Source organism: Leptinotarsa decemlineata, unplaced genomic scaffold (genome assembly GCF_025532065.1).
Source record: "Leptinotarsa decemlineata unplaced genomic scaffold, Ldec_3_MD MMD2_tig00000035_RagTag_RagTag, whole genome shotgun sequence".
Lineage (NCBI taxonomy): Eukaryota > Metazoa > Arthropoda > Insecta > Coleoptera > Chrysomelidae > Leptinotarsa > Leptinotarsa decemlineata.
In genome coordinates, this window is record NW_027412540.1 from 5,660,354 (window position 1) to 5,684,170 (window position 23,817).

General features: G+C 34.6%; 1 protein-coding gene across 3 annotated transcripts in view; it reads right to left on the reverse strand.

Annotated features, from left to right (window-relative positions):
- Positions 1-23,817, reverse strand: part of LOC111504188 (uncharacterized) — a 442,392-nt gene that overhangs the window by 114,606 nt on the left and 303,969 nt on the right. For all 3 annotated transcript variants that reach the window (XM_074171789.1, XM_074171790.1, XM_023158689.2), the window contains one exon: positions 10,647-10,766. In XM_074171789.1, coding sequence (XP_074027890.1) covers positions 10,647-10,766 — 120 coding nt within the window. The remainder of the gene's footprint in view (positions 1-10,646; positions 10,767-23,817) is intronic.

The window sequence follows — 23,817 nt, forward strand, 5'->3', positions numbered from 1 at the left end:
TTATATGTTTGAAAGTATCTGTTTTGAATGGGCTTCTTCTTCCAGTTTATATTTGAAACACACGACTGATCTACAAATATTTGTGAAAAGGACATTTTCAAGTCTCCTTTTCTTCCGAGTTGCTAACTTTCTTGTATAAAGATATAAAACTAGAAAGCCACAAAGCTTTCAATAACCTAGACCCTCCTAAAAATATCCCTATCAGTTCTGAATGTTCTTGGGATATACATTTGTAACACTATAATTTGCATTAACTAATTGAGAAACGTGTTTCCAAAGGCAGGTATCTATTTTCTGAATAATTTGAATTGAAGAAATCAAACGTTTTCAGATCCGCATTGGAACATACTCAATCTCACGTGAACAATATAATATCATTAGATGAAACTCGCTCCATTAACCGTCAATAACTGTTTTATTCCCGTTATCAAAACCAATGGGAATCAATCGATAAACTACTTCGCTCGGCAAATAGAGTATTTTTTATAAACAAACAATTATAAGTCACAGTGCAGTTCAGTGGCTTTGCGGTTTCGAAATAAACAAACATTTCGTCGTGGACCCGGTATAAAAGACGAGTCTATTACCTACAGTAATTGCAATGTACAGTTGGTGCGAGAACCAGAAGTAATTACAGATCGATTACATTATTTATAAACGGGCTGATATACGAGTTGAGATTTACTTTCGATAAATAATCGATGATTTATATTCCTCCTGGAGTTCCACGTCGAAGGGCGATATACGAGAAGAAATGAGTTTATACAAAGGCACCAACCATTTCAGATGCAAAAAATACTACAGTAGAAAAGATTCCAGAGAAAATGAATATATTTTTTTGCGGGCTTTGAGAAAATTCATAATTAATTGAACCTATTTTTTCCTGAAACCCATGCAAGGCATCATTCCACCAACTACATTTAACTTAGTAATCTAAAATGGAGATCGGGCCATTTTCCTCTCAGCCGGAGCCGAAAACTACACGGTGAGTATCGTCTTAACTCGATGGTCGAGGAGTCAATCTTATTGTATCTTCCCGACTACCAACTACCAAAGATACTTGACCCAAATAGAACAAGGTCAGATACTGAAACATCGAAATTGGAACCTCTCATGTGGAGTGAATTCTACACAAGCACTGTTACCACATACCTCCTTGATGTTATTGAAGATAACTATGTATTTTGGTTCCAATCTCTATGTAGCTCCAGTAGTAAAGTTATCTCTGCGACTTTGACCTGGGCCTTTGATAAAACGAGGTCCAACTTTCTGACAGAGTTCTAGTCATCTCGATCAGTGGTGAAAACCAAACGAAGTGCAATTCGCTCGAGCCAGTTGCGTATAAAGAAGGCGAATCGTACTCCTGATAACATCTTCCATGCAGTCAAAAGTCCACGGCATCCAGGACAGTGTACTTCTCAGATGGAGTAACAACATCGAACATTTCCACATTAGATAACCTTCCCTCGCACTGATGGATCCCCGTTTCGAAATTCTCGCCTGGTCTTTGTTATCAAAATCAAATTTAAATAAGAGAAAATGGACGACTACATAATATATATATTGAAATGTTCAGCTCCATTTGAAAATTGTTTTCAAAAGTGTATCCAGCATTATTTCAACACCTTGAATTAGATGAGCTCTATATATTTCGGTTGAATAACAATTTTCAACTTATTCTAGTAGTTAAATTGGGATCGCTCACCAAAACCTTTTTCCTTTACGAAACACATAAATATTCAATAGTAAACTGTTATTTCCACCTGTCTAGGAAATCAAGTTACAAAGCTGAAGTGTACCGTCATCTGCAAAAAATGTGGATTGAGACATTGTCGGGAGAATAATTGTCTCATGTGGTATACCAGAGATGTCTGATGAATTAAACGAGACTACGTTATCCATCACACATATTTTTTCCAGAAGAAAAGTTGGCACTGATCATGTTTGCAAGCTATAGACAGGAAGCCAACCATTATCGCAGATTCTCTTTCTAGGCTCAGTCTAGAAAATATTTGGTTTATCTTACCCATAACCTTATCTTGATAATTGATTTTCCACTTAAGAAATTGGCGGTTTTCGCCTTGATCAGTGAAGTTTTCTCAGTAAAAATTTAAAAAACGGAACTCAAGGTGAATTTATATTGAAATTTAGTAATGTTGCCAAAATGCCCGCTTCATGTTTCTCATTACGGTGGTTCTTAATGCTGAGCATGTTTCCAAAGAAATATTAATTTAGGTACTATGTACTTGTATGCCAATTACTGAACCTTTCTTTAATTTAACGTATCCATACGGACATAAAAATCAATTTAATACAGAAAAAATGAGTTCTTTCAACTACTTTGCTTATAATATATCTATAAAACGCACACCGTATGAAAATGATGTTTCTATTACCGTTCTCGATGTGCCTTAACGATTTTTTCGGTCGAAGTATTTCAAAACGTGGCGTCTACGTTACTTCTTCGTTATCCATCGTTATTTTCGGCGGTCCTGTTATTTGAGCTACCACCCGTGATAACACGACAAGTTCGTCTCATGAGCAAACAAAACAAGAGCATAATCACTCTTAATTAGAGCCGAAAATTAGCTACAGAACGCGCCGAGAACCCGCACCATATACCGGGTGGCCGAGACGTGGTGTTACTCGAACTGAGACGGATGTATACTTTGAAGAGGTGCTTCGATGTAGAAATATGCACTCAGGAAGCAGTTATGATACGCTGTTATAAGGTAAGATACACTTGTGACAGCGAATAGACTTTTTCATCACACATTTTCTTTAGGCCATATTGTTTGTAATATTTTTTTGTGAACAAATAATAAAAATATACTGAAAAGAGATTAATATCGCAGTTTTACGCCAACTGCTAAGTTGTTCCAAGCATTAGAAGGGTGTCTTAAACATATTTTCAAAATTCTTCATCTACACAAATTCCACCCTCACAAAATGAAAATTATTCATGAATTGAACGAAGATGATTTCGGCTGAAGCATGGAATTTTGTGAAATCCTCTCCGAATGCGTCAGCCATAATCTAGCTTTGTTTACACCACATGTTTCTCAGATGAATATACCTTTTGAATGAATAGCAAGTGATTCGTCAGAATTTTCGATACTGGAATGATTCAAATTCATACCCAATATCTCCAAAAACTAAATGTTTGAACAGGGATTTTTGGTAACACTATGGATAGGTCCATTCTTTTAGAAGCAAACCTAAAGGGTGAAGGTTAATTCAATTTGCTCTATGATCAAGTTAAACCAAACAATGATTTCGGAAATCATGATTCATAATTTTGTGTTACAGAATGTGCTGAAAGTAGATACCTCTTTGGGAAATTTATCTATTTTTTTATGACTTTCAATTCCATGTTCATACAAAAAATATAATAACAAACGATATTTTGGGAAAATCCACACTATACTATGTCCACCCCAGCAGAAGCAAACCAAAGACAATGATAATAGATAATAAGCTACTCGCATTCAGAAAACCATTAGACCCCACCATAAATCATTGAATAGACCTTAAATTCTAGGTACCTTTCAATTTATAACGGATCTTTCAATTAATAATGTAGTATGCTGATGAGTGACTTAAATGAGTTCATTTCATCTCCTGAAGATGTCAACATGGGTGGCGAAACACGCGTCCAGTATATAGAGTATTGTTTTTTGGTGTAAATCTCAAACTATTTTTACAGCATTTTCATTTGTCTTCAATTACTGTATTATGGAGGTAGCTCAAACCACGATTTTTTAAATCAATTCTATCACCAGAAATTCTTGCTATACAGTGCATATCTTTAATGCATATCTTTTATTTTTTGAACGGGTCAACTCTAAAAGAAATTTGGGATAATGAAATTAATGCATGAATACTTTATTTTGAAGTGAAATTGATAGATGAAACTTTTAAGATGGCGACTGGGCGTCATCTGGGAAAAAAATAAATGGAAAGGGGGGTCTTGTGACACATCATTTTGAAGCTCCTGACGAATACTTCACAACCCTAGAATATGAAGTCAATATCTCTACTACAAAATGGCGGAACATTTCATAATTTCCGGAAGACAAACACATTGATATCGATATTTTTAGAAAAATTCCTTTTTATATGCTATATGGCAATTCCAACAACCCGATAAGGTTTGTTAAGTTATTTTTTGTTTATGAAAACAAAAATGTCAGTACGACAGTAAACATCATTGTTCAGTTAGAATATTTTCATTTAGTTTTCGGTTTTAGTAGTAGAAAGGTACCACATCAACAATCTCTAAAATGGTCAATTCTCGTCCATTGGAAGAAAAAATTGAAGCGAAGTGCAAATAATTGGTAAGATGGTAGTAAATCCTTAACAGTCTACTTATTCCATCGCGAATGTTTGTGAGGTGTCTCCTTCTACTGTGTGAAGACTTTTGAAGAGGAATAGGTATCATCCATACAAAATCAAAATGGTACACCAATTAACTGAAGATGACCCTGATCGAAGAACAGAATTCTGCGAAATCATGACGGAAACCATTGTAAGGCATCCACCTACCTCCAAAATATTTGTTTTAGCGAATAATGTACATTTATTTTAAACGGCAATGTTCACAATTGCCGTTATTGGAGTGACACCAACCCTCACGTTTTCCGGGAAACATATACCCAATATAAAGAAAAAAATAACGTTTGGGTAGGAATATTGGGAAACCATATTGTAGGACCTCTATTTATTGATGAAAATTTAACAGGGGAACTGTATTTGAATATGCTGGAAACTACTGTTGACCCTCTCATCACTGAAATCGTCGAAGCGAATCCTAATGAATTCGATATGGATATTGTATTCCAACAAGATGGAGCACCACCACATGACTCCAGACAATCAAGAAACTATTTGGATACTACTTTTCTCGGTCGTTGGATTGGCCGTCGAGGTCCTACAGAATAGCCAGCCCGCTCGCCAGCTTTGAGACCTTCGGGGCTATTTGAAGCAAAAGGTGTACGAAACTGAACATACTTCAATACTGGATATACGGCAGAGAATAATTATTATTTTTAGAGATATTGACGTTACTGTGTTCGAAAAAGTTCGGCGTGTAATATCGGATAGGCTGTATATATGTCAAGAAGTTCAAGGAAAAAATTTCGAGCTTCTTCTGGACTGACCTCAAGCTTATTACCTCATATTATGTAGTTAAATGTCAATGTATTAAAGCAATTAAAAGTTCCGCCATTTTGTAGTAGTTGAAGGTATTGACATTATATTCTAAAGTTGTGAAGCATTTGTCAGGAGCTTCAAAAAGATGTGTCACACAAGGCTCCCCCTTTCCATTTAATTTTTTTCCCAGATGGCGCCCAGTCGCCATCTTGAAGATTTCATCTGTCAATTTCACTTGAAAAGTATTCATGCATTAATTTCATTATCCCAAATTTCAATTATTTGGGTTGACCCGTTCAAAAAATAAAAAGGGGAGGGGCAATAAAGAAATGCAATGCATAAATTATTAGAGTTATCAAAAATAGTGAACTCGCCATTTCAAGTAGAATTCATATGATCGTAAATAAATGAAACGAGTTTGTTGTGGCTTACTCTGAATTGATAAATTTTATATACCGACAATCTATTCAAAGGAGAAAGGTAACCGATGTCGGTATTCCCAAGACACGGCAAGCTTTGATTGATCAATAGAATAATTATATTGTAATACCTTCATTATATTCAACTAGTACAATATTTATTGGCGACAACTAATTGAAATTCTCCCTAGATTGTCAATAATGTATAATAAGCGAAGCGTATGTGAGAAAATATCACCTGAAACTGTTAATCATATATTGATTTCATGAGGGTTGTATTGTACTGTATTTTTCTATTCTATTATTTTCAAAACAGTTCAGATATTTGACGACACATTGAGATATCAACCTATAAATAATTAGACATAAACGTATTAGCATTCAAGTAACACTTTATTGCGACCCCAACTGACCTCCCTGTAAATTTAGTTCAGGAGCGAGGCTACAGAGGAGATGGATGTCGAGTTTACGACTCCAACTGACCTCACTGTGAATTTAATCCAGGAACGAGTCTACAGAGGAGAAGGATGCCGATTTTACGACTCCAACTGACCTCACTGTAAATTTAGTTCAGGAGCGAGTCTACAGAGGAGATGGATGTCGAGTTTACGACTCCAATTGAACTCCCTGTAAATTTAGTTCAGGAGCAAGAGCTGAGGCGTACGCAGAATCTGTCTCAGGTGGAACTAACACCCCATGAGCAGGTTAGCAAACGTTTGCGCTCAAGTGAGGTTTCACCAAAACCAGAGGCGAAAAAGCCCTGCACGGCTGAATCTAAGGTATCGTCAGGTGTAGCTGACGTGCAAACACCCTCATATGGGAAGGTTGTCTGGGTATCAAGGTGGAAATCTTGCAACTTGACTATCCGACTACCTCATTAACAGAGCATATACTTTGTACCTGCCCCGCTGGGTACCGAATTAGGGCTTTAGAGTTCGGCAGAGCCGTACTCTTACCATCTGACCTGAAAGACTACTCACCATACAAACTAATCGGCTTCGTTAAGAAGCTGGGTTTGTTTGGTCGATTGAGAATAGGTGTGAGCCACAATTAACCCTTGCGGGTTGCGGTGGGGGGTCGAATAGACCCACTCATTTTGGACCTGAACACTTTATTGCGAAATTTTAAATAAAAAGTTTAGAAATTAATGAAACACGTGTTGCGGTTCTGTAAACTGTTTGGTAATTTTTTTCAAGGACAAAACACAAGCACGTTGGATTGGAATCGGTGGAAATTAAATCGATTTGGAAAGACGTTCTCAGGAAATTTATTCCACATGAACGCAGTTCTCCAAATGGGAGAGCTCTTAAATAGTAAAGTACAAGGGGTACTGAGTTGGACCTCAAAACGATGAGCAGCCACAGTCCGTCACGTATTTCTGATATGTACCGCGCTTGGTGGAATCAAATGTGCTGAGTCAGTTGAACACATCCCGTGAATATATCTAAAAAAGAGTGACAAATTCCAACGTTTCTTCGATGTTCCAGACTATCGAAGATGCAAGTAATGTTAGTGTCTCCAATCGATGGATGGCTCTTTTCTGGATGGAATTCAGCAGTTTTAGAATATGCTTAGGAGCGGAGCTCCATATATGAGAACAATACTCCAAAGAAGGTCTGATCTGTGCTTTATAAAGCACCAAAAGTTGCTAGGCTGTGTACAGTTTTCGGGTTCGGAACAGTGTTCCAAGCTTTTGAGAAGCAGCAATTTCAATTGTCTGTTTTGACATTATCATATCTGGTTCGGGGACATTTATCTTCTTGGAGAAAACCGATGCTTGGGTTTTTCTGGAATTCAATCGAACCTGGTTACTTGCACCGCGATTCAAAATCATTTTTAGATCCTCATTAAGATATGCAACCTCCTGCCTCCGTAGCCGATGTCCTGGAATCCAAATGGAATGACGAGACAAATTTGTTGTCGTCAGCAAAGCAATATATTTAATTTTTCGTTTTTTCCAATAAGTCGTTGATATACAATAAAAAGAGGGTTGGAGACAATATGGATCCCTGGGATACACCAGCGTTGATGGTAAAAGTATTCGAGATATATCCATCGATGGCCATTTGCAGGGAACGTTCTTCCAGGAAGCTGGAGAGCCATACACATAAACGATTGGACAACCCAAAGCATCGAAGTTTGGCCAGCAAACCCTCATGTCACACACGGTCAAATGGCTTAAAAATAGCCACGTTTCTCGATTGCGTTATTCCAAATATAGATGACATACGGTAAAAGGTTGCCTGTTGATCTTTTCCGAAAGCCATATTGATGATCGCTCAAGATGATAACGCCTTCCAAATATTACGGATTGTTTTCTCCATGGTTTCCAAATTTGCTTGACTAGACGTTGTCGAAAAAAATTTCCGGCATTGTGGATTCTATTAACAAAATTACCTGATTTGTATCAATGTACATAGTATTTTTGAAGAATTACAAATATCATAAAAAAATTACTCTTTCATTAAATTTTATGTTTAGCATACGCGTATTGCTCATATTTCTCCATTACATAAAATAAATGACGGTAGTCAAGAAACATCCTGTATACTATTTCATCAGAGATCAGCATTGCGTACCATATTTATCTTATTCCACTGAATTAAAATACTCAGCAATCATCCGACTATTATTATTTAAGAGGTTCCAAACATAGCGTTTCAGTAACCAACTGCAACTATTCTATTTCAGTAGAATGAAAGTGAACATGCAGTTTTTCAATCAGCCTGAAACGAGCAACTCTCTCACTGTCACTGTCAAGGATAGACCGAGAATCACCAGAGTTGAGTATGAATGAAATATTAGGAAGTTGAAAAAAAACTTTTATATATTCGATCGTGGATCGTGACTTCCGGCGAAGGTATTCACATAACAAACGCAAACCCAACATCCGTTATAAGTTGTATTCGATACACAGTCAGCTGGTTTTTAAATATACGGAATAGCCGTCTACGATTTATACGATACCGAGGAAATCGACATTCAGAGTAATGTATCCTCTTCCAGTCAGAATAAGGATTATTTGCTATAGAGTAGTCGAATAAAACTCGTTTTAGAAATGGCATATCGAAGTGGCCGAAAAGCACTGGATTTTTCCTGTCCGTGCTTTTCTTCAAATTATATATTCGCTACAGAAAGTAATATCAAGTGTTTTCAATAAAAAAGGTTACTACATACTCATTTATGTTACACTCCTTAGGTATAAAGTAGGATCGTTTCAAATTACCCTCAGGTCAATTAAGGGCATTTCCTCAAGGAAAAAAGGTTATGCAGGATGGGATCTAATACATTAAATGAAATTTTCATAGTCTAGTCAAAATGGTCAAAAACTTGAAACAAACCTACAAATGTTCAAAAAGAAATAACAATATCAACTGTTAAATCGATTCTGAAATAATTTCCTACATAAAATTGTAAGATGTGTAGTATACACTACATTAGATGTCGAATACATGGAAAAATGCTTTCATAATTTTCATGATTGCAATACTTTTGGAAGAATCCAATACAAAAATAGGTATTATCGGTGAGCTGGCTAATAAATATACTATTGATGCGTAATACACTTCTACTGATATAATCAAGTAGAATATTCAAATATCGATAAAAAAATGTATGTACGATCCCCTGTATATTGGATTTTAGATGTCCTTTCTCAATGATTATTATCTATGATCTTCAAACTATGTTCAAATAAACGTATCACCCATCTCGTCGGTTTGGATGGATGCACTGCAAAAAATATCGTGGACTTGTTTAAATAAACGTCACTCCCTTGGGTTTGGATTGATGAGTATAAATAACCTCTGAATGAAAACCTCTTAATGAAAAGAAAAGTTTCGTTTTGCTAGAAAGACTAGTCCTTCTTGGGTAAGAAAGGTTTTGGTTTTCTACTTCTTCAGAAGTTCTCCACATTTTGGATAGAAAAATGGAGAAGAAGAAAACCAAAACCATTCTTTTCCAAAAATAATCTCTCCTAAAATATGTATCTTTTATATTCAAAAAACACTTTGTTGTGAGATTTTCACTAAAAAATTTTACAAAAACGCAACACGTGTTTCGCCATACAATATCTTCTTCGGGCACGTCTTTTCTGTTTAGTGAAAATCTCACGAGAAAGTGTTTTTTGAATACGTTAGTTATGGATTTTCATCAAGTATCGGCCAATTCCATTATATTTAGTCAATCAATTTAGTCTTCTCATTTTAAAACATATAGACCAAAGAATAAAAGTGCTCGAAGCTCGAATGTACTTTTAATGGAATTATTCGAATGTTAACACTGGTCTACAGTGGAGATTTTTCAAAATAAGAGGACTTTACTCTTGTTTCAAAATCAAATATTTGAAGGCTCCTCGTATATTACGTGTGTTTTACTGAATTTTGTTGGTGCATGTTTATTTTTAGGGGATGCACAAACTTTTATCAAGAATAACTTTTTGTCGAAAAACCCTTAATAAATGAGTTTTCCATATGGTGCATATTTTGGGGATGACACGGTATATGGTGAAAAAAAAACATTTTTGATTTATCCACGTTGAAAACGCCAATATTTCTCATCTCAAATAAGATGAGTCTAATGATGATTGAAATTTTCTGATATTTTTCTCCGGACTCTCCATTGATTGAACATATATAATTATAAACATGGCGAAGCAAAATATTTTCAATTTTTTCCGTTGAGGTTTTGAATCTCAAATCATTCAGTACCTACTGATGTTTAACTAATGCTTTTCGAATCTAAACTCCTAATCAGTTGACTTGCCTTGATTTGAGTCAAAATCGAGGCCAAAATGTATATAATGAAAGACTCACATGTTGCAAAATGAAAAACAAAACGATTATGTTTGCGTGCATTTACTAACCTCCACCAAAAAACTCTAAATCAGAACGGTCGTTCTAAACAAATTCAAATAGTAACCCAATCGAATGGGTACAGGTTTCAAAAACAGAGAAGAATGATTTCGACGGTACAATTATTATGCAGCTGCTAATTCAAAACGATTATACACATTATAATCTAAAAGGTGAAGATACTCTTCTCTCTCTACACCAATTCGAAAACAGGGTGACTGACCTGAAAATCTTGCTAGGAATCGGTGGAAGCCGGTGGCGAGAGCCTGCGCCAGGCACCGAGAATCCAGGGGGAGGGGGGAGCGCCGCCCCCAGCCCCTCGACGACCACATCACGTGCGCCACTGAAACAGAAATTTACCAGAATTAAAATAACATCTAAAATCACTTAACATTAACAGTATCCTAGTATTAACAATAAATGAAAGTCGGATTGAATACAATTGAAATTATGAAGAGTCTTGACATAGATGAAACAATAGAGAAAATTAAAAAAAAAAATTCGTTGAAAGTAATGTATTTTGCTATTGAAAACACTTTTTCCTCGCAAGATAAAAATACTGTCTGCGTGTAAGCATCATCAGGAAATGTGTAAGGATTACATCTACTGATGATGCTAACTTGGTTAGCGAAACGGCCGTCGAGAGACAATATTTTTGTTCCGGTGAGGGGAAAATGAGAGATTTATTTTATGCCTGAGGTTTCAAATTCTATTTATCAAACTATATGCAGACTTTAATAACTATGAAAATCAAACTTTTTATTTCTTGGAATCTTGGCGTAAGCTGAGTTTATGAGTTTTATTCAAAAATAATTCAAACTTTACACTGAATAAGAGTATTCACCACCAAGATACGAAAATTAAAAACCAGTTCCTTGTGCCAATTGAGAAATTAAAAGTGACTTATTCTGGGCCAGAGTACATTTACAATTTTCTTACTGAATATGTGAAGGCTTCAAAGCAACTGTCAATTTATAAACGAATACTGAAAGCATATCTATTAGAAAATTGTTTTTATACACTAGCAGATTTTTTTAATTATCATTAGGTATGTTCTTCTTTTACTATAGCCTCATTCAATTTTTATAATCAAATTTTAGTATCTTTATTTTATTATGTAGGCAGTTTCCAATACTCATATTGTCTTTATGGAAATGAGGTATTATTATTATTATATGTTTTGTTTGGATATAAACCTGATACTGTTTTCATCAACATGCTTGGTCATATAAAGTTAATTCCAAATATTCAACCGTTTTCTATTCAGGAACTGAAACTTTATTGTTAAATGTAGAGGAGTTTCTATTTTTCTCCCAAGTTATACAAAGTCCACCACATCTTTAATTGAATAGTTGAGGAGAAATCGAAGAAAAAATAAATAATACATAATCAATCTAGACTAAATAATTATGACACGTCTCGGGCAACACATCTTACGTACAATGCATCACCAGTATTTCAAAATGTATACCGCCGAAATATTCATTATTGGCAGACACGAGGACATGATAAATGAAACAGTTTAATCGATAAATTGAATCAGTTGAAGATTTAATTGCAGTCATAAATCATAAGAGATTATATCATCAACTACAAATGTCCATAAATAATAATCTTCTGAATTCAAGATTTCATTCTCACACCTACAATGCACTACTAGTAGACATACGTCAATGATAACAACTAAGCAGATCGGACAAAGTCTCGCCACTGAAAGCTTGCGAAAGAATTGAACTTAATCAAGATGGAACTCTGTACTTGAATATTTTTATCTGAATGTGAATTTTGAAATTTTAGATTCTCACGAATCTTCTCGATTCTATAGACTGAATAAATTTTACTATAATTGCTATTACGAGTCAGGAAGTTTCAATTGTAAATACATTTTAAATTCCCCATTTCCCAAGTTCATCAAAATAGGTCAACGTAGCTTATGTTTTCAGAGATTTAGTTATTTTCAAAGTTGCTTTCAAACCCCATGGGGATTTTTTTCACTTTGAAATTCGCCATTTCACAAAAGGAATATATGCATCCATGGATATAGAATAACTTCCGTGACTCCAAAGGCACAAGTTGATGGAAATTTCGGAAATGATCTTGAAGATCCTCCCACTCAGCAGATCTGTAATACCAAACTTTGCGCGACTTAGATTGTTCCCCAACATTTATCAGTAATTCACTCGACACTGAAATGAGTTTGTGGATTGGTAGTTAGGTATAGATCCAGAAGAGAAGCATACTCTCCATCAGAAATCCTGGTTGACACATTTATAATCTGAGTCCGCTGCTTATCGCAAAAGCCACAGCTTCGCGACCTTGTTCGTTGATATTTAAAAACTTGAGCTATTCGATATTGTGGACACTGAAGTCACCGAATTTGGAAATTTCGGCACTGGGATGATTGATGTTCAGAAAGTCAAGTGAAAGGAATATTGTGTATCGCTTGGTGGTCGATAAACGCAACATATACATTTAGTGATCTTCTGTGATATTATTTTGAACCACATAACATTAAGTTTTGGGGTTCCAGCATTTCCTCTGGCTGACAGGAGATATCTCTTCGTATAAAAAAAAAATGTTCCAAAGTTTCGTCTGAACCGGGAGTGGAAATCATAGCCTGAGTATAAAATTGACGGGGTTTGTTGAAGCACTGACTTTGGTATCTGTGAGTGCAAGAATATGAGGACTATTTGTTTGCAGATATCGGTGCACTGAGATTATATTTGAGTTGAGTCCTTTGATGTTGCAGAAATCGATTTTGAAGTTGCTAGTGGGCCTCTTAGCGACTGCAGTTACCATGCTATTCATCTGTGGAATGATGTTAGGAAGACCCTGCCGACTATCAGAAATAGTGGTTTTCGAAAAACTTCCCTCGAATCAACCCCCACCCGGAGATCCGAATGGGGAACTAACTATTTCACCACCGGAGTATGTTGACCCTGGGAGCGCCATCATGCAATTTTTTCTTATATTCTCACCCTTGGAACGGGAAACAACGGCACAGCGACAAACGTTAGCCCGAAAGCAACTTCACGCTGCCTAAGCCGTTACAATGGTATCTCACCGGGTGATGCCGAGTGGGACCAGCATCTACCATCCTATGATGTGGACAAAGAAGCTTCAATTTCAAAATTGATTTTTTTTCATACAGTAATTTTCAACAAACCTGATACCAACAAAGAATTCTAAATTATTTTCGAAATTAAATCTAATGGATGAACAAAATATGGTGGTACTATATTGCATCCTTATCTGTATCTAATATTGATGCTTTTGAAAAGGATGTTTGTTTTACTTTCTGGCAATAAGTATTTCCAATTCTACGATGTTTCTGGCAATACAATCAATTTCGTTAGTCTAAATTAATTAAAGTTTCTGAAGAGACATAGGTATCTTTATGTGAGCTAGTAGTAGATAATCTGGAATAATCTGGAATATTCTGATGTGTTTCAATAACTTCAACAAAATTACTGTCGAAGAAATATTATTATTAGTTTGGATCCTTCACTTCGAAATCAAACCAGAATCTCAAACACTACTAACTTCCTTTGAAAGGGAGGTTGTATTAACAAACCATAGGTATGGATCAATCTTTTAGGATGTCTAGACCAACGAATGTGGTGGGAGTTGCAATCAGTGAGAAAAATACTGATCTGATTGTGACCACCTAGCGAATTAATATTCATGACAAAATGAATGAATTATAGATTACTATCTATAATAAATTTTCTTATAACCTTGTGAGACTGGATGTGACAATTATTTTAACCACTCATCACTGAATGAATGGAGACCCAGTAAAACAATTCAAGAGAGATTATTCGAGCCTGCCCAAAGTTCCGTGGCACACATACACATGCGAGAAGTATATCGACGGAGAAAGATTAACAAAGCCGCCCGAGTCCCCCTTCAAGAGTGGCATACCCCTGGTCTGAACACACTCAAGGCTGTGGGAAAGCTTACAGTTCAATGGTAATCAAAACGGTGATTCAATTCACCACAGAACAGCGATCGTAATTATTACTATAAAGCCGTTTGTCCACACAACACATACCTATCTATTAAAAGTAATATTGAGCGAGGAATTTGCCTTCATTTCGGATTTCTCTTCATTGCCAGTCCAATAACGTGCCGATAAATGTATGTAGTGGCAAAAGGTTTCTTATATTGAGTTGAACACGTTTCGCTTGACACATATCAGGTATTTAGTCTGATGGCTTATTTCGGACAAAAAAGATTTTGAATTAATAATTCTTTTTAGTGCAAGGGTGTGAAATAACATTTGTTAGTAAAGTATCTCACAGACCAATGTATCAGTAATAATTATTTCATACCCCTCTCAAGCGAGTAGCATTTATTTGTATTTTATTTTAATTTGTTTTTGTTTCTAATTTGTTTCTCACCATTCAACGTATATATTAGACCAGGAAAAAAATTCGAAAAGAAAAGATACCAAATTGATTCTAGAAGTGGATATAGAAATTTTAGCCGATAAAATGGCCCGAAGACTGGTGTACCGATAAAGCGGCCTATCGGCAGTTCGTTTTTCTCCGTCACTACGTCATAAAATATCACTTCACAGTGAAAGATTGTATTAATTTAAAAAAATAATAGGTTACCAAAACAAAAAAAAAATTTTTTTCAATCTCTCTGAAAAAGGCTACCAGTATTATACCATAGATACCTAACTCAGAATATTTCACCCGTGAGACTTGGATCAGAAGCTCATCAAACTTTTATAACCCGTTGGGGAAATGAGTAAACTCCCAAGTAATAGGGCGTGTTGCGTATCGAAGCAATTTCTTTCACTAGTTCGGACTTCCATTGTCTACTATAATAAAAATTAAAGGAAAAAATAATAAAAAAATAAAAAAGTGTAGAGATTCCAAGTCACGTTAGTTCACGACGTTTCGATTGTTGGTATCTACAATCGTCTTCGGGTGATGACTGGACTGATTCCTCCGAGAGATGACTATTTTATAGGAATCAGTCCAGTCATCACCCGAAGACGATTGTAGATACCAACAATCGAAACGTCGTGAACTAACGTGACTTGGAATCTCTACACTTTTTTATTTTTTTATTATTTTTTCCTTTAATTTTTATTTATTCAATCATTATATTTTTTACTTGTAGGTTATTTCACTATCATTTCATTTCAGGTTTATTGTTGCTTAATATAATTGTTATTTTCAACTATTCTTTTTTAATTATTCTTTTTTACTTGTTTCAGGGATTTCAAATCATTTTATATAGTAGACAATGGAAGTCCGAACTAGTGAAATTCATCACGAAACATTGTCAATCACCTTCAAACAAAAGAAGCAATTTCTCTATTTATAACATTCATATTCATGAATTCATATCTTAACAAGTGATATCCTTATTTCATATTGTAGACACTTTGAGGAAAAAAATTCAATCATATTTTACTAATGGAAAATTTTACCTTTGCCCCATTGGTGAATCCACGTTATACAAACTTTTTTTACGTTAAATATGAACAAATCGAGAAACAAATCTATGAAATATCAAAAAGGATGATTATTGCTGAGCAACCTAGGCAGCAATGTAATCGAAACTATTAATGATAATCACTGAAATTTTTAGCTAGAAAAAAGGTTATTTTACAACATTTTGCTGGTGAAGGCACTTAAAACTGAAACAATGATTTTCTTGACTTACTCGATATTGAAATTAGATTAAGTTTATCAAATAAATTGTAGATGTAAAAAACCTGTTGTTAAGACAACAATAAATGGCACCAGCTGGTAGTGACTCCAGCGCACCGTTTTTTTCTGAAGCTGGCGACATGAAGTAAAACGTAGCTTGCTAATACCTGATGATACAGAAGGTTCATTATTTCAACATCACGATCTACCAAAACTACAATATCAGTATTAATGAAATATTTTTATATTCGTTATATTTCACACATTTTCATTTCTATCCACAGAATAATAATTTATGTTTAATATACGCATATTCGATTTTATCAACAGAGGTAGATGTATTCTTGAGAGGTTTTCTGTTTACTACGTATCGGTTGTGTAGGCTTATATCTGCCAATGCCGATATCCACAATGAGGCAGATATACCCGATGTATCAATCGATCCCTAGCAGATAAATAATTTTTATGGAAATTAAGAAAATATTTTATGTCCCTATATGGGCCTCATCAAGCTGAAAATAGTATTCAACCAGAAACAATGTAAAAAATATATAAAGTAACGGTTCAGTTTTGCTGGATTGAGTGTTGAATTGGCATAAATGTTTCATAGAAAATTCACCGATTTTCTAAGTTGAATTTCTTGTTAAGGAATTGATGGTGTTTTCCATCTTAGGTTAAAAAAACAAAACACAGAAAAACCCTGAGATATTGCGAAATGGAGTTGAATTGAAAAAATGTGTTTCGATTTTTTGAATACCTACTGATTTTTTTTTGGGTATCATGATCTAAAATACATTAGCAAGTAATTAACTGAATGAAATAATGCAATCGAACTTCTGTACTTGCTATTTCCAAGAACTCTGATCAAGTCTCGTTTACTGTTAAAACATCGACGTTATGGTTAGCCTAATTGTTTTAGTCCGTGGCTCGCCAGCTTTTTCCTCGGCTACATGCAGGTTGGTGTTTCTCAGCAAAGAATATTTTCTTCAAACCGTTTTCTACTGTACATAACGACCTTTTTTGGAAATATAATATATCGCTGCCAAAGAACATAGCCGCCGGCAAGGCACCATCACGTCAGTAACCAAAGAATATTGAATGCTAATAAAACCCAACGCATATCAGTTTTCTCTATATACTGAAATGTGGCAAAATAATATTGGAGAACACAGTTCCACTGGCAACAGAATCAGTTTGTTAGAGGTCAAATTATATAGCAATATACTTTGGTACAGTCGCATTGCTGTTGCAAAGGTTGTTTTTCAGAAAAACACTGTTTCAAACTCGGTTTTGAATTAACACAATTTTACACACCTCGCCAACTTTTACTGTTCATAAAGTTTCAATTCCTTCTCGGGAATATAAAGCTCTGCCGCAAGCCACAATAAACCTTTTCGAGTTGCAGTTGTTGAAAAGTCGAATAGACCCACTCACTTCAGACCAGACCCTAGGCTGCTAAATTATTTCTAGAAAAAATACCATTGTGAAGGAATAAACTTTCCGCGTCAGTTTTTCCTAATTTAAATAATCAGATGATCTTACCTTTTTTACAATGCTTGTGCAATGCTTACAAAGCATGTGCTTTTAGGCACCTAATTCTTAAGAGAAGATAACTTATTTTAACGTTTACGCAAATATTCAAATTGAACTATATAAAAAAAAACTAGTTCAAAGGAATAATCAAGGAACCTGAATCATTCCAATGATTGATCGGATGTACTAAATCCGCAAACAAAAACAACACAGAAACCTAAAATGAAATTTGAATCATGGCTATGTCTAACTTAAATGTTGAAGTTAAAAGACCAACAATACCGACGGTGAATGTTATGTTGAATTAGAGAAATTCACAATATCTCCGTTAAATTTGGTAATATCTATGTAGTGTGGAATTGGTTTTGAATAATAAAATATAAGGTACACATTTTTAAAATCTAAAGAGAATCTCGTAAGTGGTCTAGAAAAAGTTTGTTTTCTGTAACAAAATTACCCAACTTTCAATAAAAAAGTGCCAAGTAACTCCAACACAAATAATATTTCATTATTTAAGTAACTATGGATTTTGACAAATTTTGCCCCTAAATCGAACGAATTAGTTTGTAGATTTCCAACATGTAACTATGTAACTCGGATAACATTTTCAAATGTTGATTTCCTCTGAGATAAATGTATCAAAAAATCGTAAGAACAAGAAATCTCTTATAGTTGGTGACATATCAGATTACAACAAAGTTCTACGTCTCATATGTGTCAAATCTGAAAATTTCAGTGGTAGATCAATTTGGTTTCAATTTTTAAAGTGACTCATGAAACTTATGGAAACACTAGATAATTTTTTATATAGTTACCCATATGTTTCGAAAGATTATTAAAAAAGTGATATAATATTTAATTCGTATCAAAGGTAACAAATGAACCTCTACTCAGCCATAGATCACAAACGTAAAAATATCTACGTACATATTTGATTTTGAAATATTAAAATCAATAAAAACGATAAATTCACTTAAACCTGTACTAGTATGTATAAAAACACCATTCGAAAATTTTCATTAATTTCATTTTATTTCATTTGTACATCAACCATAAAATACATCCATCCAAGTAACTGGATCAGTCTCAACGCAATACAGACTGGAAATAAAATAGAAATGAAAGAAAGATATAACCTGTGATTTCCTCATCAGAGACTATTTATGGGTAATCTTTATGACAGATCCATTTAGTATAATGTGGGGTGAAAAATAAGCTTATTGAGATGTACACTGAATGATATATTTGTACATACTATAAAAGCAGTTCGTCAACACGAATTGATGAGTATGATTTAAGTTTGGTCTTAGTTCGGGAAACAGCATACTAAATTATTGCATTTCTACACCCCGCGGTAAATCTTCCTAACAGTGACTATGCTTTTAATCATCAGTGTGAAAGCAGCCACGAGTTCTAGCCATGGATTTGTCGATGCGAAGCGGGAGATCCGATAATCAGCGGCTCCCAAAATACGGAACAAATTAATGGCCAGCCATGAATTTACTGAACAACCTGAAATGTATGTGATTGAAAACAAGTATAACAATAAATCCTCCATATCAAAAATTGTCGAGAATATCAAGTCATTAGAAATTGTTGGAATATATACATATGAGTTTAAAGAAAATCCATGATTCATCAAATCCATAACTTATTAAAATATTTCGTGGATGGAGATTTTTTTGAAAATGCATCCAATTCAGCATACAGAATAAGACCCTTATGCCAAAATATTTTGTCGGGCAGAGAATCAACCCCCACCCCGAATTAAATAATTTTCAAAGATAAATCCATAACTCTTTCAAATATTCTTTGAATTGGGATTTTTTTATTTGAATGTATCCATTTCAGCGCACTCGAAAAGACCCCTATGTCAAAATATTTTGTCGGGCAGAAAATCAACCCCCACCCCGAATTAAATAATTTTCAAAGAAAAATCCATAACTCTTTCAAATATTGTTTGAATTGGGATTTTTTTCATTGAATGTATTCATTTTAGCGTACTTAAACAGACCCCTATGTCAAAATATTTTGTCGGGAAGAAAATCGACCCCCACTCCGAATAAAATAATTTTCAAAGAAAAATCCATAATTCTTTCAAATATTGTTTGAATTGGGATTTTTTTCATTGAATGTATTCATTTTAGCGTACTTAAACAGACCCCTATGTCAAAATATTTTGTCGGGCAGAAAATCAACCCCCACCCCGAATAAAATAATTTTCAAAGAAAAATCCATAACTCTTTCAAATATTGTTTGAATTAGGATTTTTTTCTTTGAATTTATTCATTTTAGCGTACTTAAACAGACCCCTATGTCAAAATATTTTGTCGGGCAGAAAATCAACCCCCACCCCGAATTAAATAATTTTCAAAGAAAAATCCATAACTCTTTCAAATATTGTTTGAATTGGGATTTTTTTCATTGAATGTATTCATTTTAGCGTACTTAAACAGACCCCTATGTCAAAATATTTTGTCGGGAAGAAAATCGACCCCCACTCCGAATAAAATAATTTTCAAAGAAAAATCCATAATTCTTTCAAATATTGTTTGAATTGGGATTTTTTTCATTGAATGTATTCATTTTAGCGTACTTAAACAGACCCCTATGTCAAAATATTTTGTCGGGCAGAAAATCAACCCCCACCCCGAATTAAATAATTTTCAAAGAAAAATCCATAACTCTTTCAAATATTGTTTGGATTGCGATTTTTTTCTGTGAATGTATTGATTTTAGCGTACTTGAGAAGACCCATATGCCAAAATATTTTGTCGGGAAGAAAATCAACCCCCACCCCGAATAAAATAATTTTCTGAAAAAAACCCATAACTCTTTGAAATACTGTTTGAATTTGTTATTTTCTCTATGAATGTATTCATTTCAGCGTACTTAAAAAAAACCCTATGTCAAAATATTTTGTCGGGCAGAAAATCGACCCCCACTCCGAATAAAATAATTTTCAAAGAAAAATCCATAATTCTTTCAAATATTGTTTGAATTGGGATTTTTTTCTTTGAATGTATTCATTTTAGCGTACTTAAAAAGAATCCTATGTCAAAATATTTTGTCGGGCAGAAAGTCGACCCCCACTCCGAATAAAATAATTTTCAAAGAAAAATCCATACTTCTTTCAAATATTGTTTGAATTGGGATTTTTTTCTTTGAATGTATTCATTTCAGCGTATTCAGCGTATGTCAAAATATTTTGTCGGGCAGAAAATCAACCCCCACCCCGAATAAAATTATTTTCAAAGAAAAATCCATAACTCTTTCAAATATTATTTGAATTGGGATTTTTTTCTTTGAATGTATCCATTTCAGCGTACTTGAAAAGACTCCTATGTCAAAATATTTTGTCGGGCAGAAAATCAACCCCCACCCCGAATTAAATAATTTTCAAAGAAAAATCCATAACTCTTTCAAATATTGTTTGGATTGCGATTTTTTTCTGTGAATGTATTGATTTTAGCGTACTTGAGAAGACCCATATGCCAAAATATTTTGTCGGGCAGAAAATCAACCCCCACCCCGAATAAAATAATTTTCTGAAAAAAACCCATAACTCTTTGAAATACTGTTTGAATTTGTTATTTTCTCTATGAATGTATTCATTTCAGCGTACTTAAAAAAACCCTATGTCAAAATATTTTGTCGGGCAGAAAATCGACCCCCACTCCGAATAAAATAATTTTCAAAGAAAAATCCATAATTCTTTCAAATATTGTTTGAATTGGGATTTTTTTCATTGAATGTATTCATTTTAGCGTACTTAAACAGACCCCTATGTCAAAATATTTTGTCGGGCAGAAAATCAACCCCCACCCCGAATAAAATAATTTTCTGAAAAAAACCCATAACTCTTTAAAATACTGTTTGAATTTGTTATTTTCTCTATGAATGTATTCATTTTAGCGTACTTAAAAAGAACCCTATGTCAAAATATTTTGTCGGGCAGAAAATCGACCCCCACTCCGAATAAAATAATTTTCAAAGAAAAATCCATAATTCTTTCAAATATTGTTTGAATTGGTATTTTTTTCTTTGAATGTATCCATTTCAGCGCACTTGAAAAGACTCCTATGTCAAAATATTTTGTCGGGCAGAAAATCAAGCCCCACCTCGAATTAAATAATTTTTAAAGAAAAATCCATACCTCTTTCGATTCTTTTTCGGAAGGGAATTTTTTCCTTGAAGTGTATTCATTTCAGCGTCCAATAACCATTTCGTATTTGATAAACATTGAATTACGCTGTTCATGAAACAGGTGTTACCAATATTTTTTAAATCATTTAACCCAAAGGTTTTGACTGAAGAATTTATCACTGAACAATCCGAAATATCTTTGAAACCCATTTGAGAATTTTGCTGAGAGAAAGTATTCTTTCCATTTGCTTCTATTTTAATTTCATAAAATGGTTTCTTATTACCTCTTTTCTTTATGAAATTGGTTTTCAGGAAAGTAAATTTCATCAAGTTTTTTGGAATCAGGGAGAGTACCGAAAAACGAAGCTGCATTTCCTCTTTGGATGGCTACACTAATTTTCTGAATGAGAAAAGATGTGGCTCTTGATTCGAGGGTTTCATCGGTTACCTTTTTTCCAATTTCGTTGATGAAAGATAAGGCTTCAGAGCCAAAAACACCAAACGTTTCATAAGCTATTGGGCAAAAGATATAATTATTTCCCAAATTCTGATATTTCCGTAGTTTGGAACTTTCTCCTAAAGAAGCAGCAGCACCGGCTTTCGCAGAAGTAGCAGGAAGATGGCAAGTTGCTAATGTATCTACACAAGTCCCAAACAACAGATTTACCATTTTTCCATGGAACAAGTGTCATACCATCCGGCCGTTTTCCATCGTCTCGACTTGTGCCTATGGGTTCTAAAATCGCAGGAATTTTTGCTGAAGTTAAAGCCCTTTTGATTAGATCATTAATTGCATAATGGCGAGATAAACGACCAGCGCTAAAACGACAGCTCAACCCATGAGTACCTGATTCATCCACAAATGCACCACATTTACAAATGGGTTGAACACACAGTGGTGTACCAAGTCGAAATCCGATGGCAAGTCTGAAAGAGTCGTCATCCAATAGAGTCCCAAGTGATGCTACAGGAACAGCATTCAACCAAGCACCAGATTCTTGCACAGTTACTGCGAGAAGACGAGCCTTATTTTTTGAAGTGTCAGAAGCTGTCTTCAGTAAAATACTAGTTGCTTGATCTAGTAATGGTTTATTCCATGCCCTCTGGTTTTTCATGTCTTCAATTTTCATTGTTTGGCCAGTTCTAGATTCCCAACGAGATTTTCCCCGATCAAAAACACAATCAGATATTGGCTTTGGGTATTGTAAGATAATTTCTATCAGATCGGAAACACTGCAAAATGAGGACAGAAATGATGGCAGAGCGAGTGAAGTGGCTGAACGAATTCCTAATCCTCCTCTAGAAACTGGAAGTGATGCCTGTAACCAAGTTTTGTCTTCGATACGGTTATTAGTAATGAGTTCCAGCATCCTTCTTAATTCGTCATCGATATTTTGTAATCCCTGTTCGTCATGCCAAGTAGGGCTGCACCTCAAAATATACGATAATTTTGGAATGGCTAATGAATTTTTCAATAAATGGAATGCGACATGTATTGGTAAAATAGGTAAACGTCCTGACATGAAACGAAGTGATTGTAATTTTTCTTGCAAACAAAATTTTAAGGCATCATCAGATAATGGGACACCAAGAAGAAACCAATTGGGTTTTTCAATCACTCGTATACCAGGAGCTATTAGGTTAAATTGATCGATGATGTTAGGGTCCTGTTTATCCAGAAAAATGAGTTCGCATTTCTCGAAATTTAGTTCAAGTCCCAGGTCTTTCGAATGACTTATTGTGTAACGAAAATTTTCTAATACCACATTTGCTTTGTCACCAATTGAACCATCATCCAGATACCAGCCGTTGAATTCAGTGGATATTTTAGTTATAATATGATGAATAGAAAGACAGAACAATAGTGGTCCAAGTGGATCTCCCTGGTGTACTCCTTGTTCGGACATTATAATTTCGTTACCAAATATTAAGAAAGACTGTAACATTGTTCAATAAAAGGATATATGTCTGGTATGACGTTAGCCACCGAATGTAACATGAAATTTCTGTCTATAGTATTGAATGCATTCTTAAAATCAAGTT